This window comes from Pituophis catenifer, unplaced genomic scaffold (genome assembly GCF_029215685.1).
Source record: "Pituophis catenifer annectens isolate HBS135680 unplaced genomic scaffold, rPitCat1.0.hap2 SCAF_2, whole genome shotgun sequence".
Lineage (NCBI taxonomy): Eukaryota > Metazoa > Chordata > Lepidosauria > Squamata > Colubridae > Pituophis > Pituophis catenifer.
The window spans coordinates 28,529,945-28,550,198 of record NW_027256882.1 but is presented as its reverse complement, the minus strand read 5'-3'; the positions used below and the strand labels follow the sequence as shown (position 1 = coordinate 28,550,198).

Sequence of the window (20,254 nt, the reverse complement as noted above, 5' to 3'; positions counted from 1 at the left end):
AGCTCCCTCTGGAGGGAAACCAGCCCCAAAGACTCAACCTGCATTCGAAGGAGACTTTTTCAAGCTTCCCAGCAGCAGAAATTGCAGCCCCCAGTTTCCCAGCCTGCAGCACCAGTGGGCTTCCATTTGGGGAGGGAAGGAACCTGCAGCAGCAGCAGCTGAGAGGCTTCAGCCCAGTTGCTTCTCCGCTTCCAGCCCAAGTTGCTCCCGGACTCTCCTCCCACCTGCTGCCCTCCACTCACCTGCCAGCTGCTGCTTCCACCATGGAAACAGCACAAAAGCCGCTCTGCACACCAACTTCCTCCCATCAGCCATCCGGAAGAGGAAGTTCCTCTGCGCGTCTCCTCTCCTCCCAGCCTTTCTAGCAATGCAGTACTTGATGATTTTAACTCCTTAAACACAACCACAGGCTTGTACCGTCCGCTTTCTAGCCACTGGTGTTGCCTGTTTGAGCGCCATCTCCAGGCAGGCAGGAAAACACGCTTGTCCCCTCTCTTATCTAAGGCGGTTGCAGGAGGTTTTCACTGATTAAATGCTACCGTCATTTTTGACTTCTGGCAACTGACCCAAACAAGAGTGAAATGTGATACCACTAAGATTATGAAATTAGCTACGTGCTGAGCCCTGAAAGTTTTTTTATTTATTTTATTTGTCAAGCATATATAACAAAACATATAAAAGCTTAAAAATAATTGGAATGCATGAAAAGAATAAGAGTAAAAAGGGACATGAGGACAGGGACGATGGTGCGCTTATGCCTTACAGACCCCTTAGGAATGGGGTGAGGTCAACAGTAGATAGTCTAAGGTTAAAGTTTTGGGGGTTGGGGAGGAAACCACAGAGTCAGGTAGTGCATTCCAGGCATTGACCACTCTGTTGCTGGAGTCGTATTTTCTGCAATTGAGTTTGGAGCGGTTTACCTTAAGTTTGTATCTCTTATTGGCTCAGGTATTGTTGTGGTTGAAGCTGAAGTAGTCATTGACAGAATCGTATTCTTTTTTTGGCAGAATTTGCTATCTTAGGGGGTGGCTCTCGATAGAGATCAACACCTCTCTACATCCCAAAAGTTTAAAACTGATTTTCTGTGGCTCCCAAGATTTTGGGACCTGCCAGTCCCATCAAGTCAAGATACTCCAAGGGAGTGCTATTTTTAAGGTTTATAAACTGTAGTGGAACATGGAGGATGACTATGTACAGCATTTTATGATTCAGTGGCAAAGAACTTTGGATGTAAATCATGCTTGAACAATGGGAGAATATGTGGATGAAAGATCTAAAATTCACATTAAACTATAAAAGAAAAGTTTTATAAGATGATGTACTGTGTGTATCTATCACTGTACAAATTGTCCAGAATGTATAAAGGCACCTCAAATGAATGTTGGCAATGTAAAGAGCTTTTTATGATTTGTAGAAAGTCAGCACCACTCCCCAGAAGAATGAAATATTTTGGGAAATATTAAAAAGGCAGAATATTATATTTCCCTAAATGAGAAATGGAGAAACATGGGGTTTTTTAGAGGTAGGAAGGCAGACTCAGTCTTTCTTAATAGCCCCCAGCAAGCATTTTGTGCCCATTAAGAAAGATTGGGCCAGCCTATCTATAAGAGCAGTGGTGGCGCAGTGGTTAGAGTGCAGTACTGCAGGCTTCTTCTGCTGACTGCCAGCTGCCTGCAATTTGGCAGATCGAATCTCACCAGACTCATCCTTCTGAGGTGGGTAAAATGAGCCAGATTGGTGAGGACAATATGCTGACTCTGTAAAACCACTTAGAGAGGGCTGTTAAAAGCACGGTGAAGCGGTATATAAGTCTAACTACTATTGCTATTGCTAAAACAAAAGACTTTCAGCTCCAGGATGATGGGATTAAGACCCTTTAGGACATAATAAAGCAATTAGGAGAAGACACAGGGCTCACTACATTGCACAATCTCCTAAAGCCATTTCAGACATTGCACAACCCCCTAGCTAGCAGCATCTTTGAAACTTATAAAAATCCATGTATTCATCAAACCAGTGGGTCAGCTGACCCAGAATTGCATGCTGTCTTTGTGTGTGGTTTGGCTTCATCAATAAACCATGTTTCCAATCAGCTTCCATGTTTTTCTCCCAGCTTGGAACTGAACCAGATGGATATTTCTTCCAACACATTTATGGTGGGCATGTGACAACATAAATATTGGAGTATTGTTCCTCTGCCATTGTTAAGCAAATCACGGTGGGTTGTGAAAGGCAATCTCACACGGCCTTGGCTTGCAACTTCCTGCTGGCATCCCCACTGGTTTTGCTTCTCAGAAGATAGCTGGGAAGGTCACAAATGGGGATCAGCAATGTGGGATGCTGCAACCATCATAAATGTGCACTGCTTGGTGGAACCTTAACTGGTGCAACTCCTTTTCCTGCACCTTCATAACCACAGGAACTGCAGACGTGTGGTCACTGAGCAAGTGCTAAATTTGGGGACCAGCTGTATGTCTGCTTTCACAGTGCCATTGTAACTTTGAAGGCTCAGGAGACAAGATAAGCAAGGACTACATACACAAACTAAACATCACAAAAGGTCCCCAATAGCTTTTTTTAGTTGAAACTGGTTAATACATGGATGGGTACCAATAGGAAAGACTGTGCTTTTTGGCTAGACATGAAAGTAAGAAAAACAATCATCTCAGAAAAGACAGTGTCAGATCAGTCAGAGACTGTTGCCAAGAAAACAGCAAGTACATAACAGAACCACAGAGCTGGAAGGAACCTTTGAGATCTTCTAGTCCAATCCCTTACTTGAGCAGGAGGCCCTGAAGAACCTGACACCCAAAAGAAAGAAATTGTACAATTTTTACAAAAATAAACATCCAGCAACTTTTGCTGCTGATGGCCAAACAGTCCCTATCAAATTAACATGTTCCACTTTTTTTCTTTGATCCTTCCCATCTAAGACCATGACCTATTTGATGACAAAAAATTAGGCAAATTCTTTGTAGTCAAATTAAAGAGTCAATTTCTCAGCTGAAAATACAATGGGACATTTGAAATGAAATTCAAGCCTTCTTTACATTCATCACTTTGGGCCTCAGGTGGATTTTCTTGTGTGCGATAAGGTTGGAAGGTTTTCTGAAGCGCCGTTCATACTCAGGACACTTCCATGGTTTCTCCCCTGTGTGTATAAGCATATGATTTAGAAGGCTATCCTTAGTACTGAAATCTTTCCCACAGTCTGGGAACTCGTATGGTTTCTCCCCTGTGTGAGTCCTCTGGTGACTCAACAGCCGGGAATTCCAAAGAAAACTTTTCCCACAATCTGGACACATATATGGTTTTTCCCTGGAGTGAGTCCTCTGGTGTGTCACCAGGTGGGAATTGTTACTGAAACTTTTCCCACAATCAGGACATTCAAAGGGTTTCTCTCCTGTGTGAGACCTCGTGTTTCACTAGCTGGGAAATATGATTGAAACTTTTTCTACAATCCAAACATTCAAATGGCTTTTTAACCATGTGGGTGCTCTGGTGTTTCACCAGGCTGAAATTCTCACTGAAACATTTTCCACAATCAGGACATTCAAATGGTTTCTCTCCTTTGTGGGTCCTCTGGTGTGTCACCAGGCTGGAATTGTGATTGAAACTTTTCCCAAAATTAGGACATTGATAGGGCTTCTCTCCTATGTGAGTCGTCTGGTGAATCACCAGGTTGGAATTTTGATTGAGACCCTTTTCAGAATCGGAGCATTCAAAAGGTTTCTCTCCTGTGTGAGTCCTCTGGTGGTTCATCAGGCTGTAATTGTGACTGAAACCTTTCCCACAGATAGGGCATTCAAAGGGTTTCTCTCCTTCAAATGTTTTTTTTTTCACTGTGTGTGAGTTTTGTCTCATGAGGTGGGAATTTCCAATGAAATTTTCACCCAATCTGGACACTCCTACATGATGTGAGTCCTCTGATGTATCACCATGTTCCCATGCTCACTAAAGTATTTAGCACATTAAGAGCACTTTTAAGACTTTTCTCCTGTGTGGATCTTCTTGTGCATAATCAGTTGTGATTTGCAATCTGTGCTTTTCCCACAACAGGGGTCTCTCTAGAGCTTTCCCAACACTTTCCCAACAATTCTCTTGTTGATTTGGGTCAAACACAAATTCTTACAGTGCAAAGGCTTATCACCAAATACATAGCTCGTTTTGCTCATGGAAATCCTCAGCTCCAAATCTGGCAGAAAATACTGTCCACAACTACTCTGGTGATATTTCAATTCAAGCAGACCTCATTTACTGACGGCAATTTGGACTGGCATCTGCATGACTAAGCAGCCTGATCATGAGCATGATGTCACATGAGAGTGCCAACTTACATGTGATCCTCTGCAGTTGTTAAGCAAATCACTGTGGATTGTTAAAGGGAATTTCAGATTCAAATTCCTGCTGGTATCTCCACTGACTTACTTGTCAGAATCTAGCTGGGGAGATCATAAATGGGGATCATGCATATGGGATACAGCAGCAATTGTATATGTGCACCAGTTGGCAGAACCCAAATTGGTCCATCTGTTTTTCCTGCACCTTCATAACCACAGCAACCACTGCTGACGTGTGGTCACTGAACATGTGCTACGATGACCACAAATTTGTGGACCAGGTGTGCATCAGCCTTTACAGTGTTATAGTAACTTTGAAGGCTCAGGGAACAAATAGGCAAGTACTACCTATACAACTGAACATCCCAAAAGGTGCTCAATACCTCAATTGAACCTGGTTAATACATGGATGCAGCACCAATAGGAAACACCATGCTTATTGGCAAGACATGGAAGTAAAAAAAACCAAGCAGAGCAACTACAGAGGGCCAGCAGAGGTGACAGTCTCCAGACCACCTCTGATTAAGAAGAGCCGCTCGTCCACTCGATCCACAGGGAGGGAGAGCAGACCGGAATAAACAGATGCTACTTAAACCCTGCCTTGCTAGCGTGACTTGGTTCAGAACACTAATATAGCTCCCATCTTAAAAAAAGGGGAAACTTTTCACAAATCTACAAACCAATCAACCTGACATCAATGCCTGTGAAGATCCTGAAAAAGATAACCAAGCAACAGATCTACAAACACCTAGAAGCAAGCAAACTTATAACCAGAAGCCAACATGGGTTTGTCAAAAAAAGATCATGCCAAAGAAATCTTATTTCCTTCTTTGAGAAAATGTCTAAATAAACAGACCAGCAAAATGCTGTGGACATAGTATAATGGAATTTCAGTAAGGCATTTGATAAAGTAGAACACAATCAATGTCTTGGTAAAAAAGAAAATATGGGTTGGATAGCATCACCATTGTCTGACAAACCGCACTGAACAATCAATGGAATTACATCTACATGGAGGAAAGTAAACAGTGGGGTAGAACCCCAAGGTTCTATCTTAGGCCCAGTATCCTTCAGTATCTTCATAAACAATTTTGATAAGTGAATAGAAGGGGAAATCATCAGATCTGGAGATGACACTAAACTGGCAGGAATAGCCAACACCCCAAAAGACAAACTCAAGATACAGAAGATTCTTGATAGATTTGAACACTGGGCCCTATGCAACAAAATGAAATTCAATGGAGAGGAAAAAAAATAGGTTTTACATTTAACCAAGAAAAACCAAATGGCAATGTAGGAACAACCTGGCTCAATAGCAGCAATTGTAAAATGGATTTTGGATGTCCTAGTGGACAATCACCTAAATATGAGCCAACACTGTATTGCAGTGGCCAAAAAAGCCAAAACAATCCTAGGCTGCTTAAACAGAGGGCTAGAATCCAGATCATGTGACGTGTTAGTACCAATTTATAATCCTTTGGTAAGATCACACTTGGATTATTGCAACCAGTTTTGATCGCTACATTACAAAAAAAGGTGTTGAGACTCTATAAAGAGCATAGAGAAGAGCAGTAGGGATGATTAGAGGGCTGGAGGCTAAAACATACGAAGAAAGGTTGCAGGAATTGGAAAGGAATTGTCTATTGAAAGGAAGGACTAGAGGGTCACATGATGGCTGTCTTCCAATACTTGAGGAGTTGCTACAAAGAAAAGGGGGTCAACCTATTCTTCCAAAGCACCTGAAGGCAGGACAAGAAACTGAATGGAAACTAATCAAGGAGAGAAGCAGCCTAGAACTAAGGAGAAATTTCCTGACACTGAAAACAGTTAACCAATTGAACGGTTTTCCTTCAAAAGTTGTGGGAGATCCATCAGTGCAGGCTTTTAAACAGATTGGCCAGCCATTTGTCTGCAATGGAGTTGGGTCTGCTGCTTGAGCAGGGCGTAAGAATAGAAGACCTGCAAGGTCCCTTCCAGCTCTGTTACAAACCTCCAGTGAGGGAGCAGCCACAACCTCTGGAGGGAAGCCATTCCCAAAGAATCAACCTTCCCTTGAAGGAGACTTTTTCAATCTTCCCACAGCAAAAAATTGCAGCCACCAGTTTCACAGCCTGCAGCACCAGTGGGCTTCCATTTGGGGAGGGAAGGAACCTGCAGCAGCAGCAGCTGAGAGGCTTCAGCCCAGTTGCTTCTCCGCTTCCAGGCCGTGGAGGAAACTGAACAGCCCGACTTGCTCCAGGACTCTCCTCCCACCTGCAGCCCTCAACTCACCTGCCAGCTGCTGCTTCGTCCCTGGGAAGAGCAGAAAAACCACTCTGCACACCACCTTCCTCTGATGAGTCATCTGGAAGTTCCTCTACGCCGAGCAACATAATGGGACACTAATAGGCAGTGTCCCAGCCACCCTGGTCACTGAACCAGTGAGGCTTCAAATGCACCGTCACTGGGAGTTCATCCGATTAATAGCGGTGCCAAAAATGACAGAGTCCGTCATCCTGGGCCTAGCATGGCTGGACAAGTGGGGCCCTGCCATCACGTGGGAAGATGGCTATAGGAAGCTGAAGAACCGCAGCCCAGTCAGTCACTGGCATGGTCCCTGGATTGCCAGCAGGCATTCGAAATGCTGAAGAAACAGTTCACTGAGGAGCTGCAAGTCAGAGCCAATGTATAATTGCCAACAAAGTATCTAAAACTCAAACTGCCCAGCAGAAAATTAGGTCCTAAGTTCAGAGGGCCTTTCCCGATAGAGATAAATCCTGTTACTGTTCAGCTTAGACTCAAAACGCTTGTTAGGGAAAGTGCACTCGGTGTTCATAGCAGCTTGCTAAAAACCGCAGCAGGCTCTCAGCTAAGGCCAATACACTGGGCCGTCCCAAGGCCTATTTTAGTACAAGGGGAAACTCATTATATGAGGTAAAAAAGATCTTAGACTCTCATTTGCAGCAGGCTCACTTGCAATACCTAGTCCGCTGGAAGGGATACCCCTTATCTGAAGCTACCTGGGTTAAGACCTGGGATGTAAAAGCAGACAGATTGCTTAAACAGTTTCATGACAAATATCCTAGTTAAGCCCAAGGGGCCAACTGTGGGGGGTGTTGAAAGTGAGCCTGGTAAACCTCTGATTTCTCTCTTTCAAGAGTTCCTTCTCAGCTGAGTGGGGGCAGCCTGTCAGCCCTGAAACCATTTTGGAAATCTTCAGGACTGACACAGCAAGGCTGGTTGCTGCTGTGGGAATGTGAGGGGAGAGGTAGAGATAACTGGGCAAAATTGTAGCCATAACAACATTCTTTCCCATGGGAACCAAGGACGTCCACACCAGGTGATGTGAAGGCGTGGACCAAAGACAGCCAAAGGAGGACTGTGACGTGATTGGACCATATGATGGATGTGTGACCTGAGAGCAAGAACTTTGGGTTTTGATTTGGGTGGGAAAACCTCGGGTCCTTCAGAATCTGGTTTTCACCAGCTGTGCGAATATGACATTCCTAATAAACAATTACTTTGAGGAGAGTTCAGGCCTCAGAGTTTTGATTTCGTTGGGTCTGTTACTTGGAACCCTGACATGTAGACCATCCCCTCTGATTCTTAAGTTGGCTTTACTTAATTTTGCTTGATATTTTTATATAGCCCTGAGAGAGATTCAGAGGCTTTGGGATCATTGGAAGGGTTTCCAATGTCTAACCATAATAAAATGAGACATGATAAAGATGTGCACTAAAATATGACACCAAGGAAAGAGAAAAAGGAAAATAATCAGTTAATATTAAGTGATTTTAAGTAATATTAAGTGAGCATTTTACTATTTTAAATTTTAGAAATTTGGCACCTATTTGAATTTGATAGGGTGGGTGACAGTGCTGGGCTAGGAGCAGGGAGATAGTTTGTGTTCTCTACTCATATAGACTGACAGATGATGCTGTTAATATGGCTCTGCACTACATCCTACAACGTCTTAAATCTCCAAAGGCCTATGCAAGAGTCCCCTTTATAGACTTTATTTCAGCATTCAATACCATCATTCCGGACATACTTCTAACTAAATTAAACCAGCTAGCGGTACCTGAACACTCTTGTAAGTGGATCATAAGCTTCCTAACAGACAGGAAGCAGCAGGTGAAGCTAAGCAGAATCACATCAGATACCTGTACAATTAGCACAGGGGCCCCCCAAGGATTTGTGCTCTCCCCATTTCTCTTCTCTCTATATACCAATGACTGCATCTCAAATGATCCATCTCTTAAACTACTGAAGTTTGCAGATGATACAACAGGGATTGGTCTCATTCGAGACAATGATGAATCTGCATAAAGACGTGAGGTTGAACAACTAGCCTCGTGGTGTGACTGGAACAACCTACAACTGAACACACTCAAAACCGTAGAAATGGTGGTAGACTTTAGTAGAAACCCTACCATACTTCCACCTCTCACAATACTAGACAACACAGTATCAACAGTAGAGACCTTCAAATTTCTAGGTTCTATCATATCTCAAGACCTAAAATGGACACCTATCATCAAAAAAGCACAACAAAGAATGTTCTAACTCAGGAAGCTCAAACAGCCCAAGGAACTGCTGATACAGTTCTAAAAAGGAATTATTGAGTGTGTCTTCTGCACCTCTATAACTGTCTGGTTTGAATCTGCAACCCAACAAGACAGACACAGACTTCAGAGGATAATTAGAACTGCAGAAAAAACAATTACTACCAACCTGCCTTCCATTGAGGACCTGCATACTGCATGAGTCAAAAAGAGGCTGTCAAAATATTTACAGACCCCTAAACTTTTTCATCTCCTACCCTGAAAATGACGCTATAGAGCACTGCACACCAGAACAACTAGAAAACAAGAAGTTTTTTACTGAATGCCATCACTCTGCTAAACAAATAATTCCCTTAACACTGTCAAACTATTTACTAAGTCTGAATTACTATTAATCTTCCCATTGTTCCTATCACCCATCTCCTCCCACTGCAATGTGACCTACTAAAAAACATTGTAACCTGTCTTTTTGAATCTTGTGGGTGAAATGAATGATCTTGGAATTCTTTGGTGTCTTCCAATCCCAGCAAAATCAAGATAATCCATCTGCATAGCTAAAATATCACTTTCACTGCTACAAATAATGTTCCCCTTTAATTGAAGAAATTTTTTAAACAAATTAAGGAGTCCTGGGAGAGAAATGAAAGAACAGGAAAGGTGTCCCATGTGTTGGCAAGAGAGCTTTGCATTACATTGTCCCAATGTTTACAGAAATGCTGACACTTTCCTTTCCCCACCTCAAAATCTTTGGGAGGTCTGCGGGCTGCTCCAATACAAATTTATCCCTGTAACAAAGATAGCTAACACTATTAGTTAACGCTAGAGAAATCCCCTGAATCAACCAATCTAGAGCAGTGATTCTCAGCTGGGGGTTCCTTTTGAATTTGCTGACCACCAGCGAGTGGGAGAAAGCAATTTCACAGAGGAGGGGATGGAGAGGGCTGTGGGATGAATTCACACCCATTCCCAGACCCCCTTGGGATCAACCTGCAGCCCTCCCCTGCCTCCTCAGGCGGTGGAGCGTGTGGGGGGGGATTCTTTTCAAGAAGTCACAAGGAGGGCTGAGAGCTGGTTTCTGTCCCACAAGTAACATTTGGTCCAGAACCAACCCCAACATGAAGGTCTTTTATTTGCTCCTTGTACTCCTTGTCTTTGCATTTTTAACAGGTAATAAATTAAATTTCTGATGATGTAAAAATAGCTACCAACTCACCTTTCTAGACAGCTATTATCATGTCTAAAAGCAAGATACTCTTCTCCATCTTTTGTCTGGAGTACCATTTAATCCAGAGCCTTTGAATTCCAGAAGTCCAAGTTTAAAGAATGGACTTCTGGAATTAAAGCTCTATTTTTTAGCTAAAACTTAATTCACGCCCGTTAGTTTTGCTTGAGCAGTGTGAACAATTGACAGTGTGATCCTCCAAAGGTCTGAAAAATATATCATTGATTTTCCTTTGACATTTAAACTAGATAACCAATGTGAAAAAGTGCATCAAGGAAGGACTGGAAAGCCAATTCATACTGAACTGTATTGGGTTTTCTATTGTTATTTGAAAAGGAAAAGAAATCAAATAGTGGTACCTAGTGCAGAAAAAGAGATGAAATAATGGGTCATTCTCAATACTTGAATTCTCTACACTTAAAATATCTAGAAATTATTATGGTTAAGTGAGTTTTGCCCCATTTTACAATTTTTCTTGCCATAGTTCAAATCAAAGTTCAAATCAAAGATTTGATAGTTCAAATCAAAGTTCAAATCAAAGATTTGATAATTCAAATCAGAGGTTTGATAGTTCAAATCAAAGATTTCTGAGACCAATGTTGAATATTTCAGTAGTCACCAATCCCAGTCTTAAAATGAGTTTAAAATCAGCGGAAGTCACTGATAACAATGAACTACTAGCTACTGATTATGAGTCCAGTCCTGCCTTCCTTTTCCTTCTGTCCAAGTTTTGCAAGTACTTTTTCCAGGTATATGTTTTATTCCAAAGTATACAAACCATTATTGTTAGGGAAAAAATGGGTCTTCCAAGCAATTTTAAAAGACACTGTCAGAATGACTCTGCTCTCAGCCCCCCTTGTGGCTCCTTGAAAAGCATCCCTCCCCCACATATGTAAATGAAAAGAATAAGCTTAAAAATCCTAGCCTTTTAACATTGAAAATATGGAGAATTGGGAGGATAAATATGAGACACTAAGGGAGATGTTTCAAAAAGTAAGGGAGGCATTTAAGGGAAATAAAGAAGCAGAGAATTGGTTAGCTTGCAAAAAAAAGAGAAAAGATGAATGAGAAGAAAGAGAAACAAGGAGATAATATTGAAAAGGAAATAATTGGGAAAAAAAGATAAAGATGATCACACTGGGTTTAATAGTGATAGAATAAAAATGGATATGGGAAAATACATCTCAAATATGAAGAAAAGAGAAATAAATGGGGTAAGATTGAGAATGAAAATAATAGAGTTAAAATTAAAGGAAAAAGGCTGAAGGGGAGATATAAGAACAGGAAAAAGAAGAAGCTAAAGAAATGGAAGAAAGGGAGGAAAACATCAAGAAAGAGAACTGTGGAGAGACTAACAAAATGGTTAAGAGTCAGTCAAAAAGTTAATTTGTTAATAAAGAGAAGGATGCTAGTTGTAGAAATTATGTGTGAAAATGCTGTTAATGAAAAATAGAACAATGTTATCCAAGCTACATCTACAACACTCCTAAAATGATTTTTGCAGAATTGCACAATTTCTGCAGAAATAAATACCCAGCAACTTCTGCTGCTGATGGCTAGCCAGTTAGCCATTGTCAAACTAACATGTTCCAATTTTTTCTTTCCTCCTTCCTAATTCTATGATATATTTGATGACAAAAACAATCCAGCAAATTCTTTGTAGTCAAATTGAAGTGTCAATTTCTCATCTTAAAACTTAAAATTCAAGCCTTTACACTCCTTACTTTAGGTCATCAGTCATCACTTTGGAAAATCCGTGTGCATTTTCTTGTGTGCAATGAGGATGGAATGTTTCCTGAAGCACCGTCCACTCTTGGGGCACTTAAATGGTTTCTCCCGTGTGTATAAGCACATGATTTAAAAGGCTAGTCTTAGTAGTGAAATCTTTCCCACAATCTGGGCACTCATATATTTTCTCTCCTGTGTGAATCCTCTGGTGTCTCACCAGGCTGGAATTGTGACTGAAACTTTTCCCACATTCTGGGCATTCAAATGGTTTCTCTCCTGTATGAGTCCTCTGGTGTGTCACCAGGTGGGAATTGTGACTGAAACTTTTCCCACAACCAGGACATTCAAATGGTTTCTCTCCTGTGTGAGTCTCCTGGTGTGTCACCAGGCTGGAATTGCGACTGAAACTTTTCCCACAATCCGGACATTCAAATGGTTTCTCTCCTGTGTGAGTCCTCTGGTGTCTCACCAGCTCAGAATTCCAAAGGAAGCTTTTCCCACAATCAGGACATTCAAATGGTTTCTCTCCTGTGTGAGTCTTCTGGTGTGCCACCAGATTGGAATTCTGACTGAAATTTTTACCACAATCAGGACATTCAAATGGTTTCTCTCCTGTGTGAGTCAACTGGTGTGTCACCAGGCTGGAATTGTTTCTGAATCTTTTCCCACAATCAGGACATTGAAATGTTTTCTCTCCTGTGTGAGTCTTCTGGTGTTTCACCAGGGTGGAATTGTTACTGAACCTTTTCCCACAATCAGGACATTCAAATGGTTTCTCTCCTGTGTGAGTCCTCTGGTGTATCACCAGCTCAGAATTGCGACTGAAGCTTTTCCCACAATCAGGACATTCAAATGGTTTCTCTCCTGTGTGAATCCTCTGGTGTCTCACCAGGCTGGAATTGTGACTGAAACTTTTCCCACAATCTGGACATTCAAATGGTTTCTCTCCTGTGTGAGTCCTCTGGTGTGTCACCAGGTGGGAATTCTGACTGAAACTTTTCCCACAATCAGGACATTCAAATGGTTTCTCTCCTGTGTGAGTCCTCTGGTGTATCACCAGCTCAGAATTCCAAAGGAAACTTTTCCCACAATCGGGACATTCAAATGGTTTCTCTCCTGTGTGAGTCTTCTGGTGTGCCACCAAATTGAAATTCTGACTGAAACTTTTCCCACAATCAGGACATTCAAATGGTTTCTCTCCTGTATGAGTCCTTTGGTGTGTCACCAGGCTGCAATTGTGACTGAAACTTTTCCCACAATCAGGACATTCAAATGGTTTCTCTCCTGTGTGAGTCCTCTGGTGTGTCACCAGGTTGAAATTGTGACTGAAACTTTTCCCACAATCTGGACATTCAAATGGTTTCTCTCCTGTGTGAGTCCTCTGGTGTGTCACCAGGCTGCAATTCTGACTGAACCTTTTCCCACAATCAGGACATTGAAAGGGTTTCTCTCCTGTGTGAGTCCTTTGTTGTCTCATGAGATGGTAATTTCCAATGATACTTTCACACAATTTTGACACTCTTACGTGATGGGTGTCCTGTGATGTATTACCATGTTGCCATACTCACTAAAGTATTCACATCGGGAGTACTTGTATGGCTTCTCTCCTGTGTGAGTCGTTCCATGAACCACAAGGAAGCTGTTCTGACCCAACTTTTTGGCATATTCAGATAATTTGTATGGCTTTTCTCCAGTTGGGATCTTCTTGTTTAATCAGCTATGATTTGCAATCTGTGCTTTTTCTACAATAGGCAGATCTATGGAGCTTTTCCACAACTGATATTCTTGAGGTCAAAAATATGTGTGATCTATTGTTTAGTGGTGTTTATCATTGTCTGTCCTATGTGCCCTGCCCAATAAGACCTTTTCCTTCCCCCTAACTTCCAAATATTTCCATCTTTTTCTGAATGAAAAATAATCTTCCTTGATCTTTCATGCAATGTATCCTTGAGTTTCGTATCCTCTACTTTTTCCAGCTCAAAATCTCATGTTAATTTTCTCTCTTTTGTCTATTAGCTGCTGGAGAAGGAGAATTGTGTGGTTTTCTGAAGGAACTGGAGTATATTTTGATTTCTGGCTCAATTTTATTTCCTTTTCAACGTTGCTTGTTATTCTCAGTTGTCCAGAGTGCTCTTATTGCCATCCTCTTTGTCTGTAAGTTTTAAAGAAAAGTGTAACTTTAATTGTGTATAAAATGGTTGCAGAAGATGTGAAAAAAAGTATACATTACAACAAAAAAGCAAACATTCCACAATGCTAAAATAATCTCTTACATTAATTATGATTCATTTGACACATGGAAGAGTACCAAGATATCTATTCAACCATGAAATTATGTTGTTTACTTGGGTAAAACCGCTTAGAGAGGGCTATTAAAGCACGGTGAAGCGGTATATAAGTCTAAGTACTATTGCTATTGCTAAAACAAAAGACCTTCAGCTCCAGGGTGATGGGATTAAGACCCTTTAGGACAATGATGGCTAACCTTTTTACCGTTGCGTGCCAAAAGTGGGGGGAGCACAGGGAGGTCGCGTTCACGTGCACCCACACCCATAATTCAATGTCAGGTTCGCCTGATTCGCCAGTTGCGGCCCTTTCTCGATCGGGATTCCTTGTGCACAGTCACTCACGCCCTCGTCACCTCTCGCCTTGACTACTGCAATGCTCTCTACATGGGGCTCCCCTTGAAGAGCACCCGGAGGCTCCAACTGGTCCAGAATGCAGCAGCGCGGGTAGTGATGGGAGCAACATGGCGCTCCCATGTAACACCGCTCCTGCGCGAGCTGCACTGGCTCCCGGTGGTCTTCCGGGTGCGCTTCAAGGTGTTGGTTGTCACCTTTAAAGCGCTCCATGGCATAGGGCCTAGCTATCTGCGAGACCACCTGCTGCTACCGACGACCTCCCATCGACCCGTGCGCTCCCACAGAGAGGGCCACCTCAGGGTGCCATCAGCCAAATAATGTAGGCTGGTGACCCCCAGGGGGAGGGCCTTCTCTGTGGGGCTCCTACCCTCTGGAATCAGTTGCCCCCTGAGAAAGGAGAATCCATGACCTCAATGCCTTCTGTCGTTCCCTTAAAACCCATCGGGGTACACTGCTTGGGTACACTTGGGAAAAGGTTAGAAGAAGAGTATATACAAAAGTTCCATGTTGGATTTCGGCGCAGGAAGCTCAGGTTTACCCGACATTGTATAAAGGGGAGAAAACCTTGACGTATGAAGGTTTCTTGGATGTTCAGGGTAATCCGAAGTCACGAGAATTATTAACTCTTCAAGGATATAAGATAGACTGGTGGTCTTATTCGCAAGTGCACTCCAGGTATAAAAAAGATTTACATAGTGAAGGAATCTACCGTAAAAGACAAGAATTGGATAAGATCTTATTAGAAGGAGGGAAAGGGATATTATCTAAATGTTATGCATATTTATTGTCTCTGCAGATAGGACAGGATGTAGTGAAGGATTGTATGATAGCATGGGGGCGAAATTTTGGATATCCCCTTGACTTCCAGCAATGGGAACAGATTTGGTTGAAAAATATGAAATTAACCATGGCCTCCTCATATAAAGAAAACATATATAAAATGATCTACCGGTGGCATCTACCCCCGGCGAGATTAGCTAAAATGTTTCCCGGGACATCTGCCTGCTGTTGGAAGTGTGGTTACAGCAATGGAACCTATTTTCACCAATGGTGGACGTGCCCGCAGGCAGTTAAATATTGGAAAAAAATATGGCAATGGATTTTGGAAATTTTGGAAAGTGTTTCCTGGGAGACGAGGATGGGGGCTACATTCCTGTGAAAAGAACGTGCCGGGAGGTAGAGATGGATCTGCATGATGGCCAATGGGACATTGGGGTTGGAGAGTGGAAGAGGAGGGGGTTGGAAGGAGGGGCCAGTTTGGCTGTCTGTCAGGTTTCGGTGCTATCTTGAATAAACTTCATTCTCAAACGCAAACTCTAATGAATCACTTTTATTTTAAGAATAGCCGAGTCCGACATTCCTGATTTCATTTTGCAGCCAAACTGGCCCCTCCTTCCAACCCCCTCCTCTTCCGCTCTCCAACCCCAATGTCCCATTGGCCATCATGCAGATCCATCTCTACCTCCCGGCACGTTCTTTTCACAGGAATGTAGCCCCCATCCTCGTCTCCCAGGAAATACTATCTGTACATACAAAACTAGGTAAAAGTTCATCTTGTTATGTCAGCGCTGGAAGAGAGCCTAATTTGGAACGCTGACATCAGATTAATTTGGAATTAAGACCTGAGATTTTCCTATTGGGGGCAAAACCTTTGAATGTTAAATCAGATATATGGTTCTTGTTGATTCACATTATCACTGCAGCAAGATTAGCGTATGCGCAGGAGTGGAAAAATCAATACTTACCGATAGATTTGAAAATAATATATAAAATTAATGAGTGTGCGGAATCAGATGGACTAACTAGATTGATCAATGGTAAAAAAGATTCAGAATTTTATAACAGTTGGAAAGTATGGTACGATTGGGTCCAGAAAAGGTGGGATAGAATAGATATATGATGATGTATATATATATGGTGGCAAATATGTATGTATAAAGGAATGATTTTATACTTATGGACAATGTAATCATATTATACCATGGTGGCAGGATTGTATATTTTATTTGTGTATTAGTGTATAGAATATATTAATAAAAATTATATATATATATATATATATATATAAAAACCCCATCTTTTCCAGCAAGCCGGGCTGGCTTAAGAAGAAATTTTTATATTCTTTTAATCAGTTTGTGATTTCTTAACTTTCGGCCAAATTTATATATATTTTTAACAGTTTTTAATATTTGTATTCTATGTTCTTATCTTGGCTGTACACTGCCCTGAGTCCTCAGGGAGAAGGGCAGTATATAAATTGGAAATTAAATTATATTAAATTAAAATTAAAATGTCCCCCCGGGCCCCGCGCATGCATGCACAATCCCCCTGCGCTCCCCCCCGCTTATGGCATGTGATGCAAAAAGGTTACTGGTGGGTCCAGGAGGCCTGTTTTTCTCCCTCCCCGGGCTTCAGAGGCTTTCTTGGACTCTGGACAGGGCGAAAATGTCTTTCCCCATCCCTCCGGAGGCTCTCTGGAGGCTGGAAATGGCCTATTTCCCGACTTCCAGTGGGCCCAGAAGCACTGAAAATCAGTTGGCGCTGAGCTAGGGCAACTCTCGCGTGCCCACAGATATGGCTCCGTGTGCCACCTGTCAGCATTCTGATGCTGCCATAAAAAGACGAGGCTTGACTTTTCACCTACTTATTTCTTTGTAGATAATATCCCCTAGGAGATGGGATGGTGGGAGGGAACATTACTATGGGGTCAGAAGCTGAGGAGACTGACTTGGAAGATGGCCAATGAGAAGATGAGAATTGGGGAACGGAAAGGGAAGGGTTTGGGGGGTCAGAGGGTTAGTATCGGCTAGGACTAAGTCGGGGCCAGATCTGTCGTACTCAATAAATGGAATACTTCAGCAAAGATTGTTTGGGAGTGCAATTTATTTGAGATGACATCGAAACCTGACACCACCTGTGGCACGCGTGCCATAGGTTCACCATCACGGCTTTAGGACATAATAAAGCATTTAGCAGAAGACACATATTTTTATATAGCCCTGAGAGAGATTCAGAGGCTTTGGGATCATTGGAAGGGTTTCCAATGTCTAACCATAATAAAACGAGACATGATAAAGATGTGCACCAACATGTGACACCAGGGAAAAAGGAAAACAATCAGTTAATATTAAGTATATTGAGCATTTTACTATTTTAAATTTTAGAAATTTGGCACCTATTTGAATTTGATAGGGTGGGTGACAGTGCTGGGCTAGGAGCAGGGAGTTAGTTTGTGTTCTCTACTCATATAGATTGACAGATGATGCTGTTAATATGGCTCTGCACTACATCCTACGACGTCTTAAATCTCCAAAGACCTACGCAAGGGTCCCCTTTATAGACTTTAGTTCAGCATTCAACACTATCATTCCGGACATACTTCTAACTAAACTAAACCAGCTAGCGGCACCTGAACACCCTTGTAAGTGGATCATAAGCTTCCTAACAGACAGGAAGCAGCAGGTGAAGCTAAGCAGAATCACATCAGATACCTGTACAATTAGCACAGCCCTCCCCCCCCCAAGGATTTGTGATCTCTCCATTTTTCTTCTCTCTATATACCAATGACTGAATATCAAATGATCCATCTCTTAAACAACTGAAGTTTGCAGATGATACAACAGTGATTGGTCTCATTCGAGACAATGATGAATCTGCATAAAGACGTGAGGTTGAACAACTAGCCTCGTGATGTGACCGGAACAAACTGGATCTGAACACACTCAAAACTGTAGAAATGGTGGTAGACTTTAGGAGAAACCCTCCCATACTTCCACCCCTCACAATACTAGACAACACAGTATCAACAATAGAGACCTTCAAATTTCTAGGTTCTATCATATCTCAAGACCTAAAATGGACACCTAACATCAAAAACATCATCAAAAAAGCACAACAAAGAATCTTCTTTCTGCGCCAACTCAGGAAGCTCAAACAGCCCAAGGAACTGCTGATACAGTTCTAAAAAGGAATTATTGAGTCTGTCATCTGCACCTCTATAACTGTCTGGTTTGGTTCTGCAACACAAGAACACAGACACAGACTTCAGAGGATAATTAGAACTGCAGAAAAAACAATTACTACCAACCTGCCTTCCATTAAGGACCTGCATACTGAATGAGTCAAAAAGAGGGCTGTGAAAATATTTACAGACCCCTAAACTGTTTCAACTCCTACCCTCAAAATGAGGCTATCGAGCACTGCACACCAGAACAACTAGACACAAGAACACTTTTTTACTGAATGCCATCACTCTGCTAAACAAATAATTCCCTCAACACTGTCAAGCTATTTACTAACTCTAAATTACTATTACTATTAATCTTCCCATTTTTCCTATTACCATCTCCTCCCACTTATGACTGTATGACTGTTACTTTGTTGCTTGTATCCTTACGATTTATAGTTTCCTATTATGATTTGATTACTTATTTGTACCCTATGACTATAATGAAGTGTTGTACCTTATGATTCTTGACAAATGTATCTTGTCTTTTTCTGTACACTGAGAGCATATGCACCAAATTCCTTGTGTCCAATCACACTTGGCCAATAAAGAATTCATTTCCATTCAATCCTATCCTATCCTATCGTATCCTATTCTCAGTCATGGAAAGTCCCCAGTGATTATCCGGACAGACCATTGAGTTACATCTTGGTTTCTCCACATGCCAATCCTGATCTGCTCCTGGTCACCGAGTATCCTTCAAAGGGATCAGATGCAATGTGACCTACTAAAAAACATTGTAACCTGTCTTTTTGAATCTTGTGGGTGAAATGAATGATCTTGGAATTCTTTGGTGTCTTCCAATCCCAGCAAAATCAGGATAATCCATCTGCATAGCTAAAATATCACTTTCACTGCTACAAATAATGTTCCCCTTTGATTGAAGGAATTTTTTAAACAAATTAAGGAGTCCTGGGAGAGAAGTGAAAGAACAGGAAAGATCTCCCAGGTGTTGGGAAGAGAGCGTTGCATTACATTGTCCCAATGTTTACAGAAATGCTGACACTTTCCTTTTTCCCCCTCAAAATCTATTCAGGAGTCTTATGCAATGCGGTTTTAGAAATGAAACATCTACTGTACGTCTCTTTTCCTCACATTTCCCTACCAAGGGGGGAACCACAAAAGTATCAATCCCTTGGTTCTGCTCACACCTCCCAGCCATCAAAGACTAACAAGGAGGAACCTCCAAGCGAAGGAGATCACAACAGGAGTTGCGAATGAACCTGGAGATCCTGTACTCAAAAACACAATCACTTTCCTCAACTCATTATTCGTACAACTCTTCTCCATGAAGGTCACATGCAAGGCAGAGTAGCCTTTGCATCTGAAATTTTACACTGCTTTTGTCACTGCCCCAAACTCCCCCAATACATTTGCTATTCATCTGGTTTCTTCCACTTGCGTGCCTCATTCACAACCTGAGCAGACATGCTTGATGCAATGAATTGTTAGGAAAAGATAAACTATTTCTCTTTCCTCTTGTTTTCTTCTTCCATGAGGACCCACAATCTCTTAACTATAGCCTGAGCTCTCTTATCCCGAAGAGATGCTGCCTGGGAAATTCTGGGGTGGAAAATCTCGAGGATACCCAGGGAGAGAAAGGCTGGTACTCTGCATGTGGCATTTCTATCATTTATTATGATAAAAATGCAGAGAACACTCCTAAAATTATTTTTGCAGAATTGCACAATTTCTGCAGAAATAAATACCCAGCAACTTCTGCTGCTGATGGCCAGCCAGACAGCCATTATCAAACTAACATGTTCCAATTT

At 41.9% G+C, this 20,254-nt stretch overlaps 1 protein-coding gene and 1 pseudogene across 1 annotated transcript; both read right to left on the bottom strand.

Annotated features, from left to right (window-relative positions):
- Positions 1 to 2,955: 2,955 nt before the first annotated feature.
- On the bottom strand, positions 2,956 to 3,864 carry LOC139310044 (zinc finger protein 436-like). The gene is made up of 2 exons (XM_070934210.1): positions 3,490 to 3,864; positions 2,956 to 3,407 (listed from the first exon to the last, which is right to left on the bottom strand). Exons 1-2 carry the CDS (start codon positions 3,862 to 3,864, stop codon positions 3,036 to 3,038), a joined length of 747 nt encoding a protein of 248 aa, XP_070790311.1. The 3' UTR covers positions 2,956 to 3,035.
- Positions 3,865 to 11,711: 7,847 nt separating this feature from the next.
- Positions 11,712 to 13,397, bottom strand: LOC139311950 (zinc finger protein 84-like; annotated as a pseudogene).
- Between the last annotated feature and the right edge of the window lie 6,857 nt (positions 13,398 to 20,254).